The 21890-nt window shown below is 31.6% G+C and overlaps 1 protein-coding gene across 1 annotated transcript; it reads right to left on the reverse strand.

Moving 5' to 3' along the window:
- Positions 1 to 4933: 4933 nt before the first annotated feature.
- On the reverse strand, positions 4934 to 6033 carry LOC119680801 (CCR4-NOT transcription complex subunit 7-like). Its single transcript, XM_038093787.1, has one exon. The coding sequence runs from the start codon at positions 5967 to 5969 to the stop codon at positions 5004 to 5006; it is 966 nt and encodes a 321-aa protein (XP_037949715.1). The 5' UTR covers positions 5970 to 6033; the 3' UTR covers positions 4934 to 5003.
- Between the last annotated feature and the right edge of the window lie 15857 nt (positions 6034 to 21890).

Below are 21890 nucleotides of genomic sequence, written 5' to 3' on the forward strand. Positions count from 1 at the left end.
TGAAAGTGTCTTCGAAGACCGTCATACATTTGGATCGATCGGTCTTCATGTATGTATCCATGTCTTGAAGACGTCTTCGATGACGGATCGATCCGTTTTCTACTGGGTAGCGTAGCTGTAGCAGTTCCAGTATAAAGTTTAGTTATTGGTGCCGCAACATATTTTGCAAGTATTCAAATTTATTTTGCCATTAAAAAATATAGATTAAATTTATACAAATGTAGAGTTCCTTATATCTAGGAACACAATTCATCATCTTCAAACCTGGTAGGAATAGTGTCATGCCAGTAGTGACATTGGTCTTACAGTTTTTTCATTGTGGACCTCTACGAGTTGGTGATGGCTACTGCATCCGAAAGAGCTATTTGCTGTACGAGTTTTAACACGACGTCCATAAAATTCAGTGAATGAACATTCACGGACTTTAATGGTTTGATCATGTCGTGAGAATAGATCAAATGTTGCAGTAAAAAGGGTTGTTGTAGTCGTCATTGGAGGAAGAAGGCATGGCGGTTGACTATATTTTCGGTGGAGTGATCGAGTTGAGGAAGAAATAACCACATTAACCGAACTTGATCTGAGAGACTGAAGAAGTTGGGCACACATCAGAAGTGCCTAGAGAGACAAACTCATCAATCAATGTTTCATATCTATTTGTAGGCGATATTAATTTTAGGTTGTTGAATTTGTGTAGTATGGGTAGTACATGAAAGATATTGTCATTTCAGTAAACTTAAAGGCTATATATCTGCTTATAAGCTAAGTAAATTCACATACATATATATAACTTATTAATTGTTGTTTAAGTAAATCATAAATTTTTTTAATATTATTATATATATTTTTTTGCAATATTTTATTAATATTACTTTGAATAGAGATAATATTTAAAAATTCCTTCCGCCTTAATGCCTTTAGAAGTTAATATTTTTGAGCTATTATGTTTGAGATGGTAATTTATGCTAGTATATATATGTATATATATGTATAACATAAGTGCCTTTATAATTATATTTGTATGTATGACATATGCAGATACGAAAGCAATTCTTCATTACGTAGTCATGCAGGCACTTACGTAATTTGAGAACCTTTTGGCATGCATGCAGAACATCACAAAATTCAAAAGCCTAAACGGACGAGCCGACTTTGGGGCTTCCTTCATTAAGGTAGGTTCTTTTAACTTACAAAAGAAAAAATTTTAATATACTTACATATATGTGTATATATATATGTATATAAATAAACTATAGAATGGCAAAAAAATGCTTAAGAAGCGTAGATTGCAAGGGACAGCAGCGACGGTTTTTTACATGTTTTAGTTTTTTTACTTACATTTCAGTAAAACAATTTTTTTTTGGCTCTTATGTGCTTCTGTGCTTTGTACTGTAATTTTTTTTTGGCTGTAGAATAGAGACCGAAACTTGATGAATTGGGAATTAATTCCTTTGACATCGTTTTAATGCTAAAGTAAGCGCACACATACGAGAAAGCACGCTGCAAAAATTTCTTGCCAAATGACAAATGACGACACAAAAGCCCTAACATGCAAATTACGTTGCTTATCTGTTAAGTTTCTGTTTTATATAAACTCTTTTGTTTTTAATTTCTTTTTCTCGCCTTTTTTGTTTTTGCTTTTTGTTTGTTTGTTGCTTTTTTTGTTTGGATTATATATTTTTGTTGTTATTATGTTTTTAGTTAATTTTGCTTTTATATTATTTTTTATTTTTTGGCATTTGATATCTCTCATGTTTGAGTGCCTGAATCGTCGTCGCTTTGTTGTTTCCTTTGTGTATCTCCTACATTTGTTACTACCTTTTTTTGTACGTTTTTATGCATATTTACCTACTTTTTTTCTTCTCTTTTTTTGGCACCCTCTGCATGTGTCAAATGCTGGTCGTTGCACCTTCTGCTACTTCAAATTATTTGTATGCTTTGCTTTGTTTTTGCAAATCATTAAAGCATATTCTTGTGAGAGTATGTGTTTATGTGTGCGTGCATTTACTGCTTTACACATACATATATATACACATTTGAAAGTGTAATTTGAGGGTTCTCTTCACTGTAGCAGGTGCTGTACGCTTGTCTCACAAAGAAGAATTGCCTGTGGTTAATAAAGTTTTTGTGGGATAGGTCAATAATTCGTATGTTCCTATGTAAAGAAATTTGGTATTTCGTGCAATTCTGACGCAGAGTCGTCGTTTCTTAGTTAGCTTATTTGACTTATTTTCGTTTACTTTGCAAAATTGAAAAACAAAAATATGAAAAAAAAAAAAAATAAACCTGACAGTGAAATCCTAAGTAGCTTTCAATGACTTTGAAGCCTTATTATGAAAATCGGTCATCAACTTTATGTCAACTTTCGTTCGGTCATCAAAAATATCTGCTGCAGTAATTAACGTTCTCGTTGACATTCATAGACTCAGATATTTTTCGCCGGTAATATCTGTTGGTTAAATTTCAAATTTTTTACGAAAACTTCTACAGTCAACTACACCCACTCCCGCTTCCACTCCAACTCCAACTCCCACTCCCACTCATACTCAATCCTTATCTTTTGGTGCGCTCTAGTAAAGTTCAGTGGAATTCAGTTCAGTCTATTAGGAGTTTGTCAATTTCAAGCTGTCGAGCTTGAAATTTTGTTTCGAGCATTATTTTACTGCTGCAAAACGGAAAAGTATATAATTACAAAACGAAAGCAAAGAAATGCGAATTTGAAAAGGAATTCAATAGAAAGAAACAACATATTCAGTCGTTTATAGAGAATTTATGCCTAATAGCAATGTTGGTTTTGTCTAAACCCCTAACCACTTGTTTTTCTAATGAAGGACTTTAAGTGACGTTTCACATTTCTTTTTATGTCTATGTGTATGTTCTCCTTTTTTGATTTTATGTACTCCTAGATTCTTTAGGGTTTCCTGTCTAATATCACCATGAGACTGACATGACGAAAAGTTCGGTTTTTTCGTTTCATATCGCACTTTTTTCTTTTTTTTTTTTGTTAACTTGAAATATATTCATGCTTACTGAGGTTTTTGTGAAGTCACTTGAGATTCAAGTGACTTTTTTTTTTTGTGTGACAATGATGTCTGACAACTTGCTTACCAGCTTACCAGCAGTTGAGACGAAATTTGCTTACGTAGATGTTGTTCAGCACTTGTAATGTATCAAAAGTTTGGTTACAACTTTTTAAAGGAATATGCAAAAGCATAAAAAAAAGGTGTCGAAAAAAAAAATTCAAGAATATTGAGAGAAGTATACCCACCTATTTGAATTGGAAAAAAAAATAGACATTTTTATACCTTACATCGTCAGGTCTGGTGGCAGGTCAGCAGATAAATTTTCGCTGACCACAATTAGCGATTTGTCGTCATTATACTATCACAATTTTCCTTAAAACCCTTAGCATATAAAATACAAATTGTGTGGATTTAATATACTTCTAGTCAAGAAGTATGATTTCTGTAGTCAAGAAAGTATTTCTCTAAAAAAATTCTTCTGGATGCCCGAGCAGAGAAGTTAGAAACCTATTTCCCTAAGAATGCATCTAGGAAAAAACCAGTCGGACAAAACCGTCTGCTCTTTCATTCCCTTCAATGTTCTTATGTTCAGGACCACAGATGATAGTAATATCATATAACCGATTAAGCTAAACAATTGCATCTTCACATTAGTTAATTAGCATTGATTTGATGATGAAGGATTGAAGGGATTAAATATCGGTTGGTTGTCAATAAACTATAGCTGGTTCGCCTCTCTAATCATTAAAGCTTTAGCTGAAATAACCGTGACCTGATAAGGTGGCCTAACGGAGTAGTTTATGTCTGCAGATAGCGCTAAAATTTCCTCTGCTATCCGGCAGTCCATTTTTGAAAACTGTAAAAGCTGATATATCATATATCATATATCATGATATATCATAGAAGTTTGCTTCTTCTTTTCCATCAGTTTCTAGCCAGAAATAATATCTGGAAATTTTATTAAAGCGATGTCATCCTATAGAGACAGTCTAGAATTGTTTCTACAATAAAGCTATATCCAATACGTTTTACACAGATGTTTGTCGTTTTCATTCGGACGGCGTTGTTGTAGCAATACTTACAAAATGAAAATCAATGGGTAGCAAGTGCAGCTTGCTATGCTTAGGCATGCAAAGAAGTCTTTCTAAGTGTTTCTTTATCGCCAACGCAAGCTGTTCTCTGAATTCTGCTTAGTTTTTGAATATTATAGCTTTTATTCAGTGCTGGACACCAAACTACAGCACCATAAGTGAGTATTGGACGCAAAATGGTTGTGTATATCCTATGCGTATTATTAGGATGAATGCTCTAATTCTTGCCGAAAATTCTTTTTCAAGAATACAAAGTTACGTAAACCCTTCTAAAGTCGACACTAGATTTATCTGAAAAGCCTTTACTTACAGGTTAGAACTATTTACGTGATATAAGAGGTAATATCAAAAAAAATCTTGGTTATGTATGGGTTAGTTAAAAAACTTTTCGCATAATAATACCCGTTATATGCTATTATTGTACATAATATATAGAAGTCTTGTATTAATTTTAACGAAATAATGGGTTTCGATAGCAGATGGGTTACCCTGCTAGATTAAATTATATGGTAAGCAATAAATCAAGAAGAAATTATGCTAAAAGTGTTCTTTTCGCACCATATAAGTTAATAATAGTATACATACTTTTTTGTTTTTTTTTTGTTTTGCTCATTAAAACATAATTTAACTCGATTAAGCTGTATTTATTAATCACTGTCCGTGAACCAAAAAAAAGTTAATGAACGTTGGCAATAGAAATAATTAAAAAAGTTTGAGAAAATTAAATGCAAAACCTTTAAAGGTTAAGAAAAGAAAAATTATTCCAAATGAAGTCATGCATTGTTCCTAAGAGCCAATACATATAAATTTATTAACCTTTTCTCAAAAAATATATATTAACGTCTTTAATTTTTGTTTATTTTTTGCCAAATTTTGGTAACAAAATTTTTAGTTAAGGACTTGAAATATTATGCTCATGTTCAGGCACAACTTCTGTGTCTCGATTATAATTATAACTATATCCTATATACACAGATGTCGGTTCGAAACTTAAATTATTTTCTTCTCGGTGTATTTTACGCATTTTAAAAAAAATCATACCAGTTAGAAGGGAATCTGAGCCAGCTTGATGTTTTCGTCCGACGCGTTCTAAACACAATTTATCTGCTATATGTTGTAGACCTCCTTTCAGGTTTTTATTAAATTTCAATAAATGTTTTATATCGTATATATTTGGAAAATATGTTTTCAGTAACTCAAAAAATTCCTTCTCATCTTCTGGTAGATCCTGATTTGTTAAAAGTCTTAACAGATAACCGAAGTCATAACCAGAATGAAAACTTAAAAAATTTACTTCCTCCATTAACACAACACCTGAAACCATGAGAAGTTCTGCAAATGCAGTGGGATCTATACCTTCTTTTCTATGTCTTTGGAATTGTATACCTGATCTTCTTAATAAGTCTATCGAATCTCTTGCATAGGTGTCGTGTTCCAAATTAAATTGAAAATTGAACTGCCAAGTCGAATATTTCGTTGGACTATTCCCAGAATCGTTCATAAATGTCAACCCTAACTGTATAATTTGCAGAAGATTAACATTACAACGCAAACTTTGGTAATGAAAGTTTGAATTGTTATTTGTAAAGTTGCCTATCGGTGATGCAACAACTCCAGGAAATTCAGTATCGACAGCGATGTAATTGTAATCCTGTACGATTTGACGTATCTCCTTGAACTCGTCTTCCAGGTTAGACCGCCACACTTCACGTATGCCAAACTGTTCGTTGCTGTAATCAGCAATTTCGTCACTTTCCAAATCCTCCGAGTTTTCCAACATAACATAAGTTTTTATTTGTGAATTATTCATGGTTATATCTTTAAGTATAAAGTAAGGTCTCCTTAGGAATATAACCATTACAAAAACCTTTTGCGATTTAAATTTTTTTGTTGGAAGAAAAAAATTTTGTTTATATATGACAATTTGGAATATTATTTTTTGAACAAAAATTATTTTATTGATACTAATATTTTTACTTGTTTATATATTATGACTGTTTTTTCAATGTTTCACAATCAAATGATAACTTAAAGAAAACAATGCTAGCATCATATATATGGTATTATTGGAAATTATCGGATAGACTTAAAAGTTAGGATCATATATACTAATGGTTAAGTTTGAAATTGTGTTTTTGAACGTTTTAATATATGAAATAAAAAATTAAAGAAAATATTAACTTTTTAAGAAGTTATCAACAAGGCAATAATAAACAAATATAATACGAAAATAATAGAAAATACTTAGGTCTAACTTTTGACAGAAGATAAACTTCGCTAAAGAATATTGGGGTCAAAAACTGACTTGTAATATAATAATAAATACTCTCAAACCAATACAATATAATACAAGGAAGGTATGATAAAATGAACTTTAAAATATCGGGACTTTAAATCATATGAATCGGAACTTTAAACAAGAAAAGTTATTTTCAATATACCATATATAAGATTAATTCTATGGTTGTAAGATTAGTTGTTTAAACATCCCCTAATAAAAATGTCAACAGTAGTAGTCACCTACTTCAGTCTCGTACATTACGCGGGGTAGTGTTTCCTCGACTTGATTATTTCGTTAGAGATAAATCCGTTTTTCAGAAAAAAATTACATTTTAGATTTGTTTCACCGTTCATAGATTACGATTCAATCCTAATATAAAATGTCAATGTTTTCATAAAAATATTTTTGGTTTTAACTTGATTTGCTAAGTCGAAGAATAAGTCGTAATGATACCTGATATTTAAGACAAAACTCTCGTGTAAATACAGTATTACTCAAGAGAATGAGGCAAGAGAGAAGCGAGAGTAAGTAGAACGAGAGAGTAGGAAGGAAGGAGAGAAAGAGGGTCTAGAATAATATGAGAGAAGATTGAGGATGTTAATAGAATCGCTACTTTATAATTATTTTTTATCAGTGTAAATGTACAATTCCAAACTTCAGTTAGTTAGTTAGTTGTGGTGGAGGGAGGACTGAATGCTCGTCAATTACCTAAGGAAGCCGTTTTGAATCCACAAATCCTCGTACTAATGAATAGTAAAGAAACGATCAAGCAAGAACCAGTCAGAGATATTTATAAAGCCAAGAAGAAGCCTGGACACAGACACAGCAGGTGTTCTGGTGTCCTTTTTTCGATAGCTGGTAGACACGCAATGCAGGAGTTGTCACAGGGTAAGTCAAGTCTAAATCCATGCCGTCCTATGGTCCAGTGCCCTGTAAAGACAGGTATTAACCTAGATACCTCTGATATGCTCCTGTGATTTAAACTTAAAGTTTACGTAAAAAATAAAAAAATAATTCAGAATTTTAATTTAAGTAGTTAATATATAATAAATAAATATTTAAGTTCTTAACTCAAAATTTTAAAGACAAAAGTGGCGACATCTTCTCATTGTGGTTTTTATAATATTTCATATAGATTATATTTCAACAAGTTTAAAACTCCACCACATTTGTATATTTATTTGATTTCTTATTTTTTAATAAGTAATTATAGTTTTATTTTTTGCATTCAATAACTTCAGTGCGCGTCTTCTTTTTATTTGCATTTTAATTTTGTTCAATGTGCACATATGGGAGGAACCAACTACACATTGTAATTGTTTTTTGTACTTTTTTGTGGATAAATCTTTGGAGTAGAAATTCGAAACTCTCATTACTCAAAAGTTGACAGTTATTATTCGCAATTTGTGTGATTTTTGTGCTGCTTCAAGTGCGCTCATATCACGACACACACACACATACCTATATACACACATACGAGTTCACACAATCCCTTTGTAGTGGAGTTTATACGAGTGTTTGTGTGCGCTCGTCCATTTCGTATGAGTATAAGCATATGCTACTTTTTTCTTTCATTTAAATAATGCGCTTTTCTTTTTATTTTATTTTATTTTTAAACATTTCGCTTCATTGTTTTTATTGTAAAATGTTTTGTTTTGAGGTTTGGGTTTTTTTCTTTTCTTTTTATATTATTTGTTTTTATATATTTTTGCTTTTATGTCGTTTATATACGTAATCAGTAGTACTTGGACGTATTTGTTTATTGCTGAATGTGCCCCGAACCTACGATAACCGAAAATGCAATGGGCCAGGTTCATTGACCTTGCGTGCTGTTGTTGAATTGACTTCCACATGTATGAATACGACACCAACAATAATAACACAACAATATTCGCCGTGCTTACGGGTTAAGCGGTGGTGTAAGTTTTTTGTTTTTTTTTTGTGTGTTTCATTGCTGCTTCTACGCATACATAATGTTTGTGTAATTTTGTTTTTGCGCATTTAAGTGTGTAAAATACTCAAATTTAATGTTTGCATTATGTTGGATTTGCTTCTTTTCTTTATTTTGGTTTTTGCTATTTGGAATTCAAATTTGACTCATGCTACTTACTAAATTCAATAAACAAAGCAATAAAAGAACTTTACGCGCAACGATTGCGCTTCCCCCCATTTCCTGCTTGTACGTGTGCTTAGTTATGACAAAAACAATGTGAAGTTAGCTTTGTACATTGGACGTTTTTTGGTTTCCGCTCTGGTTAGGGTTAAGGGTTAATAAGTGCGTCTTTTGATGTTTTTGTTTTTGTTTTTGCTTTTGTTTTTAGATACAAAATTTAACAACGGAAAAGCTTCAATTGCAGAATTCACTTAATCCCCATTTATGTATCTTAAGTATTGTTGTATCATGCGACTTTATGTTAGAATTTTGAAAAATATTTTAAATGTGTAGGCAACTTTTCTGATGAAGAGATATTTAACATTTAATAAAGATTTAGAAGAAAACAAAAAATATATTAAACTAATTGAAAAAAAGCAAACGTGTATTAAGTTTTTAAAAAGAATTTTGTTTTATTCAGATGTTAACTCTCAGATGATCATTGTCGATGCTATTAACTAGTAATTTTTTTTATTCAAGTTCCAATAGTTACAGAGATACATGAACGTAAACGAAACATTTAATTATAACAACTTCTATATCTCAAAAAGGTTCATTTAAATATCTATTGTCGTCTATTATAGCTATTTAATGTATTTAATGATGTATTTAATCAGTTACAATTGAAAATTAAAAACTCAGCGAGTGAATCCATAATTCGATACCTTTCTACTATAGCTATTTAAATGCATTAGTTGATGTTGAAAATAAAAAACTCAGCGAGTAAATTAATAACTCGATACTCGTCAACCATAGCTAATTAAATAAATCGGTTTGAAATGAAAATAAAAACTCAGCGAGATCATCCATATCTGGATCGCCACATTATCTAAACAATATATTCGAATGGATAACGAGGTTAAGTAAGATTAGAGCGGAGGCACAAATCATACTTTAACTTGAATAATGGTACGTTGGATACCACTTATTGTCTTTGTTCATGTGCAAACCAGAAAGACTCCCAAAAGGACAGCACTAGTCAGCGTACAGACAACGTTCAAAGGTAAGACTCTCACATACAAAAAAAAGTGCACTAAACGGACAAATTTATAAACCCGGTCACGTCTCTCATACGCAGGATGACTACTCTATTAGTTCTGTAAGAACAGTGGCTTCAAAGATTTGAAATCTTTTCATAACCAATGTTAGACACTGACATATGATATGAAGTACAGTTTCTTTCCCATCCACAAAACCACAACCACGAAAAAATTCATTATAGCGTAAATTAAGTGTCATGACATATCTTCCTAGTACGCAAGGACATGTTAACACCGTACTATAGTGCTGAGCAATATATACCTTAGTTGAAATAGCTGATTGGTGCTTTTTTGTCCAGTTTGGACCAGGTCGATCTTGAGATGTTACAATAAGGTTTATCCATAATTTTGTTTAGGTATACTGGGATACTTTTTTTTGCTTATACTGGGATGAATTAAAGCTATCATGGTAAACCCACCTTCCTTGTAGTTGCTCGAGATATCCCGGTGTCCAGGTACCCTTGTGAGTTGGGTACTGACACGCCTATCTAGATCGTTGATAGAGTCCCGGCTTATCAGACCATTAAGAATGTGGCTGTAGCATCTACCAAAGATTTGACAGCAGTTTGGCTATTCGAGAAGATAATGATATTTACATCGAGGATCTTGTTACCTCAGACCCATTTTGTTACGTAAATTGAAGTTGCTATATAACGTATAAGACAAAAATAATTGGTTTATGCTAATTATACATAGAATAGAATACGATATATTACTTTATTCAGTAATAGTATGTAAATCAATCCATGGATTACATTTCGATTTAACCAAAACCAGGGTAGAGAAATGTTAAACGGTTTAAATTGATCTGAACTCAAGGATTTTAAAGCAACTTAAATATTTGATAGTTTATATATTTTCCTTTTAAATATGTTATTTATTTTGATAAAAGTTTTAGGTTCCCTAATAGCGTTAACCATCGTTAAAAATATCCTGCAATGCTCATAGAGTTTATAAAAAATAGATTTAGTTTATCCGATAAAAGTCTAATGCTTACATCACTGACTATTTTTGAGCCGTGAGTAAAAACGGTTAGACCCTCTTTTAGTGAAGAACCTACTAACAGCCAGGTGTCTTTAAATGAAAACCTCGACATGTAAGTTTAGTAGTAGATTAAGAGCTAAGCCAATCAGGACATATTTTAGAGATTAATAGCTTATGACATCTCATTAGTAGCTGTTAAAAATTTATCTATTTATTCAAATATGAATCGAATAGTCCATATGTAAAAGTAAAAATAACATTCGTATTTTACATATTATATGCATATAATATTTTATTGAATTTTGAATATCTAAAAGATGGATGCTTAATAAAAATTTGTAATAAAAACGACGTAGAGAAGCATTAATAAAAAAATTTAATTACAATATGTGCTGCCTGCAGCTGCATAAGATGTAACCTAATGTGTCTGCGCGCAATAATTCAATTTTTTTTGTTGCTCATATGCAAAATCCGATTTGGCTTCATTGAAGCTGATGATGAACGAACGTTTCAGCAGCAAAATTAAAAAGATAAAATGCGAAAATAAAAACTCGAAATTAATAAAGCTAAAAAATTTCAGATCAAATTTATTCATGCAAGCAACCGAAAGAATTGAAGCGTTCCATAAACCAAACCAAACCAAACCGAACCAAACCAAGCAAAATCGACCAATCGCCTAATAAACAGGGACTGGCTGTGAAATAGACAAATAAATGTATCTGCCCGTAACGAAACGATGAAGTAACTTGTAAAATGAGAAGAATGGCAAAGTAGAAGTTTAAGGTCTCGAAACTAACGAAATAAAAAGACATGTTAATAGACGTATAGACGTACATATGAGAGCATACGAAGCATGTGAAGCTACCAGCAAAGATGCTCGAAAACTATGATTTTTTGCAGTTTCCAGCTTATGCGGTAGTGCAGTAGACTTGCGGCAGCATCTACATTTTCTAAACCAAAAGTCAATAGTGCAGAGACGATACAAAATTAATAATGGGAAAAAATTTTATTTATTAAATCGAAAATAAGTCGAAAAACCATAGAAGAAGTAGAAAAATGCACTGCGACGAGTACCCGTACTCGTATCTGCAGCTGAAAACTCATTCGAAATATGAGATATGACGACCGAAAGACGTCAATAAAAAATGATTTTGCTGCTCCATATTAATTCCCTCGTGTGTTGCTATCTGTGATGTTTCTTCCAGTACATATCCGCATGATGTTTGCGGGGAGATGAAAATGTATACAACATTTAAGCTATATTCGCCACAAACGCACTTGAGATATGAAAATAAAAAGTCTGAAATCAGAAACTTCAAAAATCAAATTACACAAATGGCAAAATTAAAACATGAAGAAAAAATATCTTCTATAGATGAAGTTCAAATGAAGAACAAGTACGAGATAATGATACTGAAAATTAAAGTGATAATTATCATTAGTAAAACGTTTAGGTTAATGTATCGTATAAAAAAGAATCTATCGGCACTGTGGGATTGTTTCGAAATCAACTTCAAGTCACATTAAATATGTTACGTACAAATTATTTTAGTGTTGATTCAGTTAGATTATATCAGTATAATAGATTATATGAATATAATAGGTAACCTTAACGGAATAAGCATGAGTGGTTGAAAACAGGGTGAATGGGCATAAGACTAGAGAAATGGTATGCCTTGGTTAAGAAAGCACTGATTCACCAATGATTGCAATGCTAAGAAAGACCAAAATTATTTGAAATACGGAGACCTATGAACACGCTTAAATAAACACTGGACTTCTAATGGTTGTAACGCTGAAGAAGAAGATGATTTGAAATACGAATACTTACGAATACGCTTAAGGAAGCACTACATAATCAATGTCTATTATACTATAAAAAAAGATGATTTGAAATACGTATTCCTACGAGAACACTTAATGAAGCATTGAATGTGCAATCATTATAATGCTACGAAGAAATAAGATGTTTTGCAACAAGCACACACGGATGCGCTTAATGAAGCACTAGATTATTAATGACTGTAATACTAAGAAAGACTAAAATGATTTAAAATACATCGACGAATACGCTTAAGGAGCCATGGGACCTCCAATGGATGTAATGCTGAGGAAGAAGAAGATCATTGTAAATACGGATGCCTTAAAATACAGCTAAGGAAGGACTGATTCCCCAATGATTTTAATGCTGAGAAAGAAGAAGAGGATTTGAAATGCAGATACATTCGAATACGCTTAAGAGGGCTTTGGATCACTAATGACTCTAATACTTAAAAAGAAGAAGATGATTTCAACTTCCAAGACATGCCTAGAAATTTTAAAGTTTGTTTTGAACAAGTAAAAGGTTAATGGTATTATATAAAATTAGTATTATAGCAATTTACAAAATGCATTATTACTTATAATCTTCTAGTAGTTATATGCAAACTGACAGTCTATAAGATTATGGAGTAATCTATAAACTTTCGAGAAGAAAAGTTTTTTATAAGTAACAGTGTAAAGGAATCTAAAAAATTATCAAGTTTGAACCGTCAAAATTTCCGAACTCATTAAAATATTGTTTTGTGTTACATATATATATATATGGCGCACCTATCGAAGTTAGGAATTCAATCCAACTAAGACTGCAGATGTGTTTGAGAGTGCCCGACAGTGATGCACAAGCGGAGAGTATTTCATGAATCATAAGGATTTAAGACTAGAAAAGATAGGCTTTGTACTGTCTTTCATTAAAGAAATCGGACTTGGAGAAACACTCTAATCCGACTAAGGGGCACAATAGATCTTTTAGGTCGCAGTGCACGATCGCTTCTTAATAATAATAATAATAATATATATATGTACTCGTATATATGTTCGAGCTTATACATATATATATAAGTCCGAAGTGTTTCCTCGTACATGTGACTCTTTGATTGTCTGTATCTTAGTACATATTGCAAATGTACCAAACGATGATCTTTCAAGATTAAAGCGATTTGAAACAAATTCCCTGTATATACATTTATTTGCAAAAATATTCTTAATATTAAATTTAAATTTTTTATAAATTTGTGCCATTGTACAATTAAATGTTTTTATTGAATTATTCTAAAAATCAAAAAAAAAAAATTTGAACTTATATGTGTACAGTGTTCATACATGTGTCGGTACTTGAACAGAAAATGGATTAACGAATGTTTGGGTTGTGTGGATTTCAAGGAACTATGAAAGCAATAATAAAATTGTATCGTGTTTACCTTTATGAGTTCGCATGTCTGTTTCGATATCATGTAAAATACTTGTAACCCAACATTACCAACATTGCCGAATGTGAGCCATTCGAAGTTGTCACATGGGCTGTCATTAAACTGTCACTTGATTGTCGCATGCATTCGGGTGTTATTAATTGTGAAGCCTTAAAGGTGAAAGCGACATTATTGTAAAGATGCTTATTTGCTCACTTAAGTTCAAGTCTAGAATATATTTTTATAGAAAATTGAAAAAAAATTATAATTCAGTTCAATAAATCGTTCGTGCTTCATTTTGTCATCAATTTGACAATTGTTAAGTTTATTTCATAATAATGTTAGATGTTTAAAGATTTAGAATAAAAAATCTAAATAAAATTGTAATTATAATTGTTTTTGTTATTGTATGGTTATAAAATGCTATAGCCATTCACGGTCTCAAGTAATCAGCACGGGTAACCGCTTAACACAATAACATACGATAATATCATGATAATATTTAATTGTTATTACGTTATTCTATGTTTTGTTACTTGGTTACTAAATATTTTATATTATATTATTTAAATCTGTAGAATGATCAATAATAATACAAACTGCATCGTTTCTGCATAAACTAAATAATTATTTTTTGATATTTTGTATATTTAAGATTACAAGAGTATTGTCATTTTTGTAAACTGATTCTTTAGACATAGTTTTTTTCTTGTAAGTAAACTTCCTTTGTTAACATTTATTATATTCATATAATATTAAATTTAAGTGGAACTCATATTTTAATTCATATATACTAAGTGGATTTATAATTACCAGACTTTAAAATAGGTGGCAACGCCAGAACAAAATCAATTATATTTTGTATATCTAACAAGTTTTAAATGACAGCTGTGAAAGTTTCGACTTCATTAAATGTTTGGTTAGCTTTTTGCAAATAATTGAAATAGTGGAACTTGGTGATTTTTTATATAGTACTATAAATCACTTTTATAAACTACAGAAGTGCTCAAAAATCGGGTGGGAGATATGTATGTAATATGGGTGCCTGGGCACAATAGATCAAAGGAAACGGTAGGTATGTCGAATAAACCAGCTTGAAAATTGTTTTTGTCCTGAGCACAGACAGAAATGATATGGAAATACCTGTCTTCATCCATCATTAGCAGAGAAGTGATCGATACTTGGTATGAAAATATCAAGAAATCTACTCAAATAATCAAGAGAGAACATATCTGAAATGGTAACTAGTATAACCGATCAAAGACGATTTGGTTATCATTTTCTTACGAATATTCCCTTCTATGAATATTGTAGAAATTATAAAAAGAGAAGAAAAAAAAACTCTTGGAACCATTTACAATACTGATTTATTGTGGATATTATTTCTTTATTTCAAAATAATAATAATAAAATCATGAAGTCCTAAGCAGAATTTCTTAAATTTAAGGCGCACTTTGTGTAATGTAATGTATAAGTAATGCATAAGATAGTACATTGCATTGATAAAAATCAAGGTATTTTTTACGAATAGAGATCCAGTTATATTATATAATATAAGCCACTATTTGGAGTATTGTTTGATCTCCGAAGAATTGTTATGGACCCACTCATAGAACCTTATAGTAATTAAATTTATAGCATTTTTAGTCGACGCTTAGCAAACGCATGGCAAAATCTTTATGCAATTTTTTTCTAATTGGACCATTGTCCAATACAAATCAAATAGTACAGTTCGAACAAATTTTTGAATTATTTTTCTAATTGATTAAGTCCATTAATATGACTTTTCTTTTTTAAGCATATTACAAAAGAACAAGTGCTTATTTTAAAAATAACATAAAAAACAACATGCTGGGTTATTTAGTCCAATCTTTTTGAAACCGCTTAACTAATAAGCAGCTCAAATCGTATGGTTGCCAAGACTAAAAATTCGTCTATTGCGAAAGATTTTTGGAAGTACATACGTTATTTACAGTTAACTGTCAACGAATGATTTCGTAATTATTCGTATTTCGTGTCGGCATTGTTCGTAACAAGTATGTTATTTTTTCTATTTATTATTTTACTGTTAAAAGGCACGAAAACTTATATTTTATTCAGAATCATGTAAAAAAAATAATCTCAGCAATAATTGTAAAGAATTATTAATCATGATCGAAATTTTAACATTAAATTTTATTATTATTTATTTTGCATATCACCATTTTGTCCAGAGTTACCATCGAAAGCAGCTTTTTTTATTTTTTCTTTTGTGACACGCTTACAAAGAAAAGATCTAGTACCATTTTATATATATAATTACTAGATATTATTTAAATTATTATATAAATAATTAGTTATTACATTTTAATACAAATTCGACTTCAAATTCACAAATGTTGTAACGTAATTTTTATTTAAAAGAGGTTTTTTCGAACAGTAGTGAAATACAACAACAAAAATTTATTTTTTATATTATTTTAATTAATTGAATTTTTGGCTGACCATACAGCTGTTTCGAGTATTGCCAAATACCCATCATCAGTGGTCCTGGAAATAATTCTTGTATTTAATTATTCGTAAATAATTATTTTTTTAAAATGCAAGTACCAGGAATCGAACTCGGGTCCTGCCAAATGTGAAGCTCAGAATCAGCGCACCTTAACCAACTGATCCAATAATTTTTTTTTTAAATCACTTTCGCTTTCATCTATATTGTAATATATTTGTATATAACTTTTTGCCGCTATTTTTTTTTTGTAAATAACTATTAATATTAATAATTAACTATTTTTAGGTAACTGTTAATAATTTAGAATAATTATTATTTTTGGTCAGTTTATATTTTAAGATTACATTTAATTGCACCGAGATGCTTGTTCTTTTTTTTTCATAAACTAATTGGAATTGACCAATGAATATAAATTATTAGAAATTATTTTAAAAGTTAAAACAAATGATATTTTAGGATTCTATACCGAAACATTGTACATAAAACCGAAAAAATATTTTTACCATAAACGTTCTGTTTTATGTTCGAGGACCTTAAGCTAAATCAGATTCAAATGAATTTTTCTTGTGTTTTTTTATCTACAATTATAATTGCAAACAACTCGATATATAATATATCAAATATATAAATATCAAATAATATCTTTTTACAGTTTAGTCATTTGAAATATTTAAAATAATAAGGAACTATTTAATAACGCACACTCCATTATTCGTATGATTTTATTTACATTTAATGAAATTAATTTTAAAAGCTACAATTATTTCGAAAATAAAAATATAACATTTAGTAATATATTTAAATTAGTTTTAAATAATGTTTAGCCTACATAAATATTATATATACATATGTATGTCGAACATGCATTCCCAATGACCCACTGACAACTAAAACTGCCATTAGTGCAACCACCAAATAATGTCAGTCACATACACAACCCATTAAATTAGACACAAATCTATAACGACTAACCTAACACATTGCAAACCAGCGGCAGGCGGCAGGCAGCAGGCAACATGCAGGAGGCAACCGGCAACATAAAATCATTTGGCATAGAAACCAACTAAACACCCAACCACCATTCGTTATTTTCGTGGCTGGTCCAATGAAACACATTCCGACAGCAACAATAATAACAACACATGACGGCAACATCAGCCGTGGCAGCAGCAGCAGCAACAACAACAACAGCAGTAATAACGACAAAGCAATTTGCATTAGAAAAGCCAAACGGCGGGCGCTACATTCTCATACATCTATGTATGTATGAATGTAAATATAATTATACAAATATATTCGCGTACTACCAGATACATGTGTAGGCTTGTGGCTTACGGGCAAGAGTAATCAGAAACTTGCAACTGGCAAAATAGCGAGAGTCGAATCAGTATTTACATCTAAACGTATTCGCACTGTTGGTGCCACATTTTCCGCGATTTTCCGCAATTTTCAATGCCAATGTCAGCACAAATTCGTTGCGAATTCAACAAATGCGTTCGTATGCGTTAGAATGTAATACCAAAAAAAAAAGAACAACAACAATTGTAACAACACAAACAACAACAATTACAAGATAAAGCTACTCTATATTGAAATCAAATCAAAAATAGCAAACATACACATACATACTAATATATACTCAGCTATACAGCAACGTAGAGAAGTAAGTGTTGCCACGGTTATGACCAAAAGTGCAACTAACCGCACTCAGGGTCGAGGTATGGCGTACGTTCAAAATTTTATTTGGCCAAATGCCAGAACAAATCGGCAACGAATCCAATGCAGCAGATGAGCGTCGAATGTACTAACAAACGAGCAATTGAACGGGAACATAAACACGCAAACACACATACACACGTTCGAAACTGCGATGCAAATATTATTGCCGCTGTTGCTGCCGTTCATCCTTATTGCTGGGTATGTACGTGTGTATGTGTATGTGATGCATGGTCCATGCAGCTTAAAATTGAGCAGTGGGAGGCAAAATAGCAGCGTCACAGTTTTAGAATGTGCAGCCAAAGTTGCTGAAAGCGAAAGTAGAAAGTTTCCCATGTGCCATGGTTTGTGCAGAAGCACAGCAGAAGCAGAAGCACCGGCATGAATTCCACGATCTCGTGCAAATATTTTTGGCGCGCGATTTTCGACGTCAATTTTGTTTTTATTGTTGTTTTATTGTTGCTTTAGTTTTGTTTTTTTTTTTTTGAGTGTTTTCCAACACATTTGAATGTGTAGCCTGTTGGCGGCCAAATTGTTGCCTCGCACATTTTCGTCAAATTTTATATGCTGCTTTGGAAGCAAATGCCTTCAGCATTTTTGGCAGAATTCCCATTTTGAGTCATAAACTCGTTAATTTGGCGGTCAATGTTGTTTGAAATTATACGCATAATAAAGGGAAGACATTTATGGAACAGTCAATGCCATGAATATTTACATCCACTAGAATAATTAGAGTTGCCACATATAAACATAATAGGGAAGGACATTTTTGGTAGAGTCGGTGCCAGTGAATATTCGTAGACAGTAAATGGATTAGCTACGTGTTCTCATTTTAAATCAAATTGAAGTGCGTCGAAAGCAGCCCATGAAAAAGTTTTCGAATATTAGGAACTATTTGAAACCAAAAAAAAAATATAATACAAAAATTTACATAAAAAAATAATGAAATATAAGTATATAAAAGAGAAAGGAATTTCAAGTTAGTTTTATGGTAAGGTTGAGTTTCAAGCCCAACGGGATTTTCCGCAAAAATGTTTATTTTCTTTTAATTAGGTGTTTTATTAGGGGAGAGTAGAGTCTTGAGCCTCTGGAAGCGAGTACACGAGGGAATATGTCTGATTACATTTAACTTCCAAAATGTCAAAGTAACCTTTTTCGTCCTAAATATAAATTTTAGCACAATCTCCATGTGGCACCCTAGGAAATTTACCCCCAAGAATTAGTAGTTGTGTTGTGCATAGGATTTTGGATCCGTCACGTAAAATCAGTCGGTAGTGAAGGATGTTGAGTCAAACCGAAATTTATTGAGGGGATTTTATAATAATTTAAGTAAGTTTTATTACACTGTTTAAACATTTATTAAACTTTTCAATTTATGACAACCACAATAATGTTGAATTGATTCACAAAGTGTTTCTTTTGCTTTTCAAGTTCATGAGCAGAGTTCATCTTTACGAATTTTAGTCTGTCAAAATTAATTAAGTGTGACAAGCATCAAAAATTATTGCACCAAAAATAGACTGCAAGTGTGATATGAGCCATAGGTCTATCAACAGTCTAACAATATAAGCTATACGTATTATCCACTCTTTAGTATTTAGTTTGCCATAATCGTAATGTTTAATCCTACTCAAAAAAACTTAGAGATTTTAGAAAGAAAGGTCAGCTATCGTACATACTACTTAAACAATTTAATAATGCTAAAATGGATTTCTAAGACATTAATGTTACTATTTTCAATAAATTAATCTCAGTTAGTAGAAATTTAAGCAAAAGATTTTTATTTATCATAAAATCTCAATGCAAAGTTTAAGTAAATGATTTTAAAGTTCAATAATCTAAACAGTAAAAAGTAATCAGGAGTTTATAGTGCTACATCCTTATATAATAAACAATTACAATTTCTATAAGATTCTTAAAGCATCGAATTTAAGGCGGTAATACATTGATTGCTGAAAAGCAAATATATATATCTCATATTGTACCTCCTGTCAATCCATGTTAGTTAATTTACGATCATTTTTTGCGACAGACATATAGGAAGATGGCTCATATTTCCTCAGCAGTCAGGTCGAGAGCTGCATGGCTTTTATAATCTAAATGTGGACTGACTTCGTACATAGGAGTATATTAAGTATCTACGTTAATATCTGTCCAAACGGGAAACACGACTTTAGGATTGCATGGAGTCAGGTTTGACCTGCCTTGTCGAATCTCTTCTAGTTTATGCTTACTGGGCTTTGAGGTGGAGACACTGAAGCTTTTATTATATCTATGCCCAGGCTTGTCCAAAACTAAATTAAAACTATTCAACCTATTCTCTAACGAATTCAGCGATATTTCTAACATTGGTATTGGTTAAATACATGCATTTATCAATGTGTCTGGCTGCTTCTAATATGCCCATCTTTCCCACAATGTTGAGGAATATGGATGACTCAAAACGGTGTTCTCAGCTAATTGAAGATGATGCTATCGTCATTCACTTCACCTACCTACCAAACTGGTATAATTTTTGGAAGATAATCAAGGTAATATTAATTTATGAATTCCTTTTAATCATTATTTTTAGTCTTTCGATGAATTTGAAATTTCTTCTCATGTAAAAGTCAAATGTAAAACATAAAAGTCATGCATAAAAGCTTTATCTGCAAAAAAAAAATAAGTAAATAAACTAATCTACAATTTTTAAGTCTTTATTTTTCTTTTACAAAAAAAAAACAATTCATGTTAACCAATTTGCTGTCAACCAACGAATTAATCAGAAACATTTTCTTTTAAGTGGCAGAGAACATGTTCAATAAGAATTTTATTGCTGCAGCAATTAACAGCTGAAGAAATACCTGTTAAAACAATTAACACCATCAAGAGCGACGCACACACATACACACACACATAAACAGAACGACATAAATTTTCATGAATTCACTTGGGAGGGTAGCAGTAAGCATAAGCAAATGTTATATTGCGAGTCACGACTGTAAATTCAAATGCAAAAAAAAAACACACATGAAATTCTAAACCAGAATTCATGGCAAAAAATGAAGAAAATCCATGCTAGCGTAACCCGTACACCCGCGTAACGTCACACAAACGAATATTGTCAAACGTTTTGACATATTGCATACTTACATTCAAACATACGAACATGTACTCGTATTCGTCGTATGTGACGACTGCCAATTTACCGAAAAATGAAACATTCTAACGTTTTCTGCACACTTTCACAAAAAGTTGTTTTTGCATTTTTCAGTTAGTGCCGGTTTTTTTTTTGTTTTTCTACTGTTATTATTCTTACGTTGTTGCTGTTGTTGTTGTTGGTATTGTTGTAGTAGTTGAAAATTACGACTTCAATAAGGTTAATGTCCTCCAAAACATAATGTAACGAAAAAATGTAAAAGTAGAAAAGCTCTTCACTCCACTCTATGTGCCACTCTACTGTACTTCATTCCATGCCACTCCACAACAGACCCAGACAGCCAGGCAGGCGGAAAGACAAACGTGCAGGCGGTTACACAAAAAGAAGCTTAAACAACAACAACAAAGTGTAAGTGTAAGGGTTTTTTTCTAGTCAAAAACATATGAAGGCGAATACAATTTGGAGCTCACGACGACTACGATGATGACGACTACGTTGACATAGACGACAACGAAAATGACGACAAGTTGCAACAATAGCAGTGAGTCGACATAACCACTTGACGCTTCCGCAGCATGAATAGCAGAGCCAAAGTAAACGAGCATAAAGTAAAGCATATTAGCAGTAGCATATATGATTTTTTTGCGTATGTGTATATGTGTGTGTGTTTATAAGTTTATGTAAATACGTCTGTATGTAGAAGTTATGTTTTAGCATTTTTTAAAATTACATATTTTGAGGTATTTTAA

This window comes from Teleopsis dalmanni, chromosome 2 (genome assembly GCF_002237135.1).
Source record: "Teleopsis dalmanni isolate 2A chromosome 2, ASM223713v2, whole genome shotgun sequence".
Taxonomy (NCBI): domain Eukaryota; kingdom Metazoa; phylum Arthropoda; class Insecta; order Diptera; family Diopsidae; genus Teleopsis; species Teleopsis dalmanni.

What these genes read in the sequence shown, in the direction of transcription:
- LOC119680801 (XM_038093787.1), bottom strand. Translation starts at nt 5,969, where the DNA reads ATGGTTATATTCCTAAGGAGACCTTACTTTATACTTAAAGATATAACC.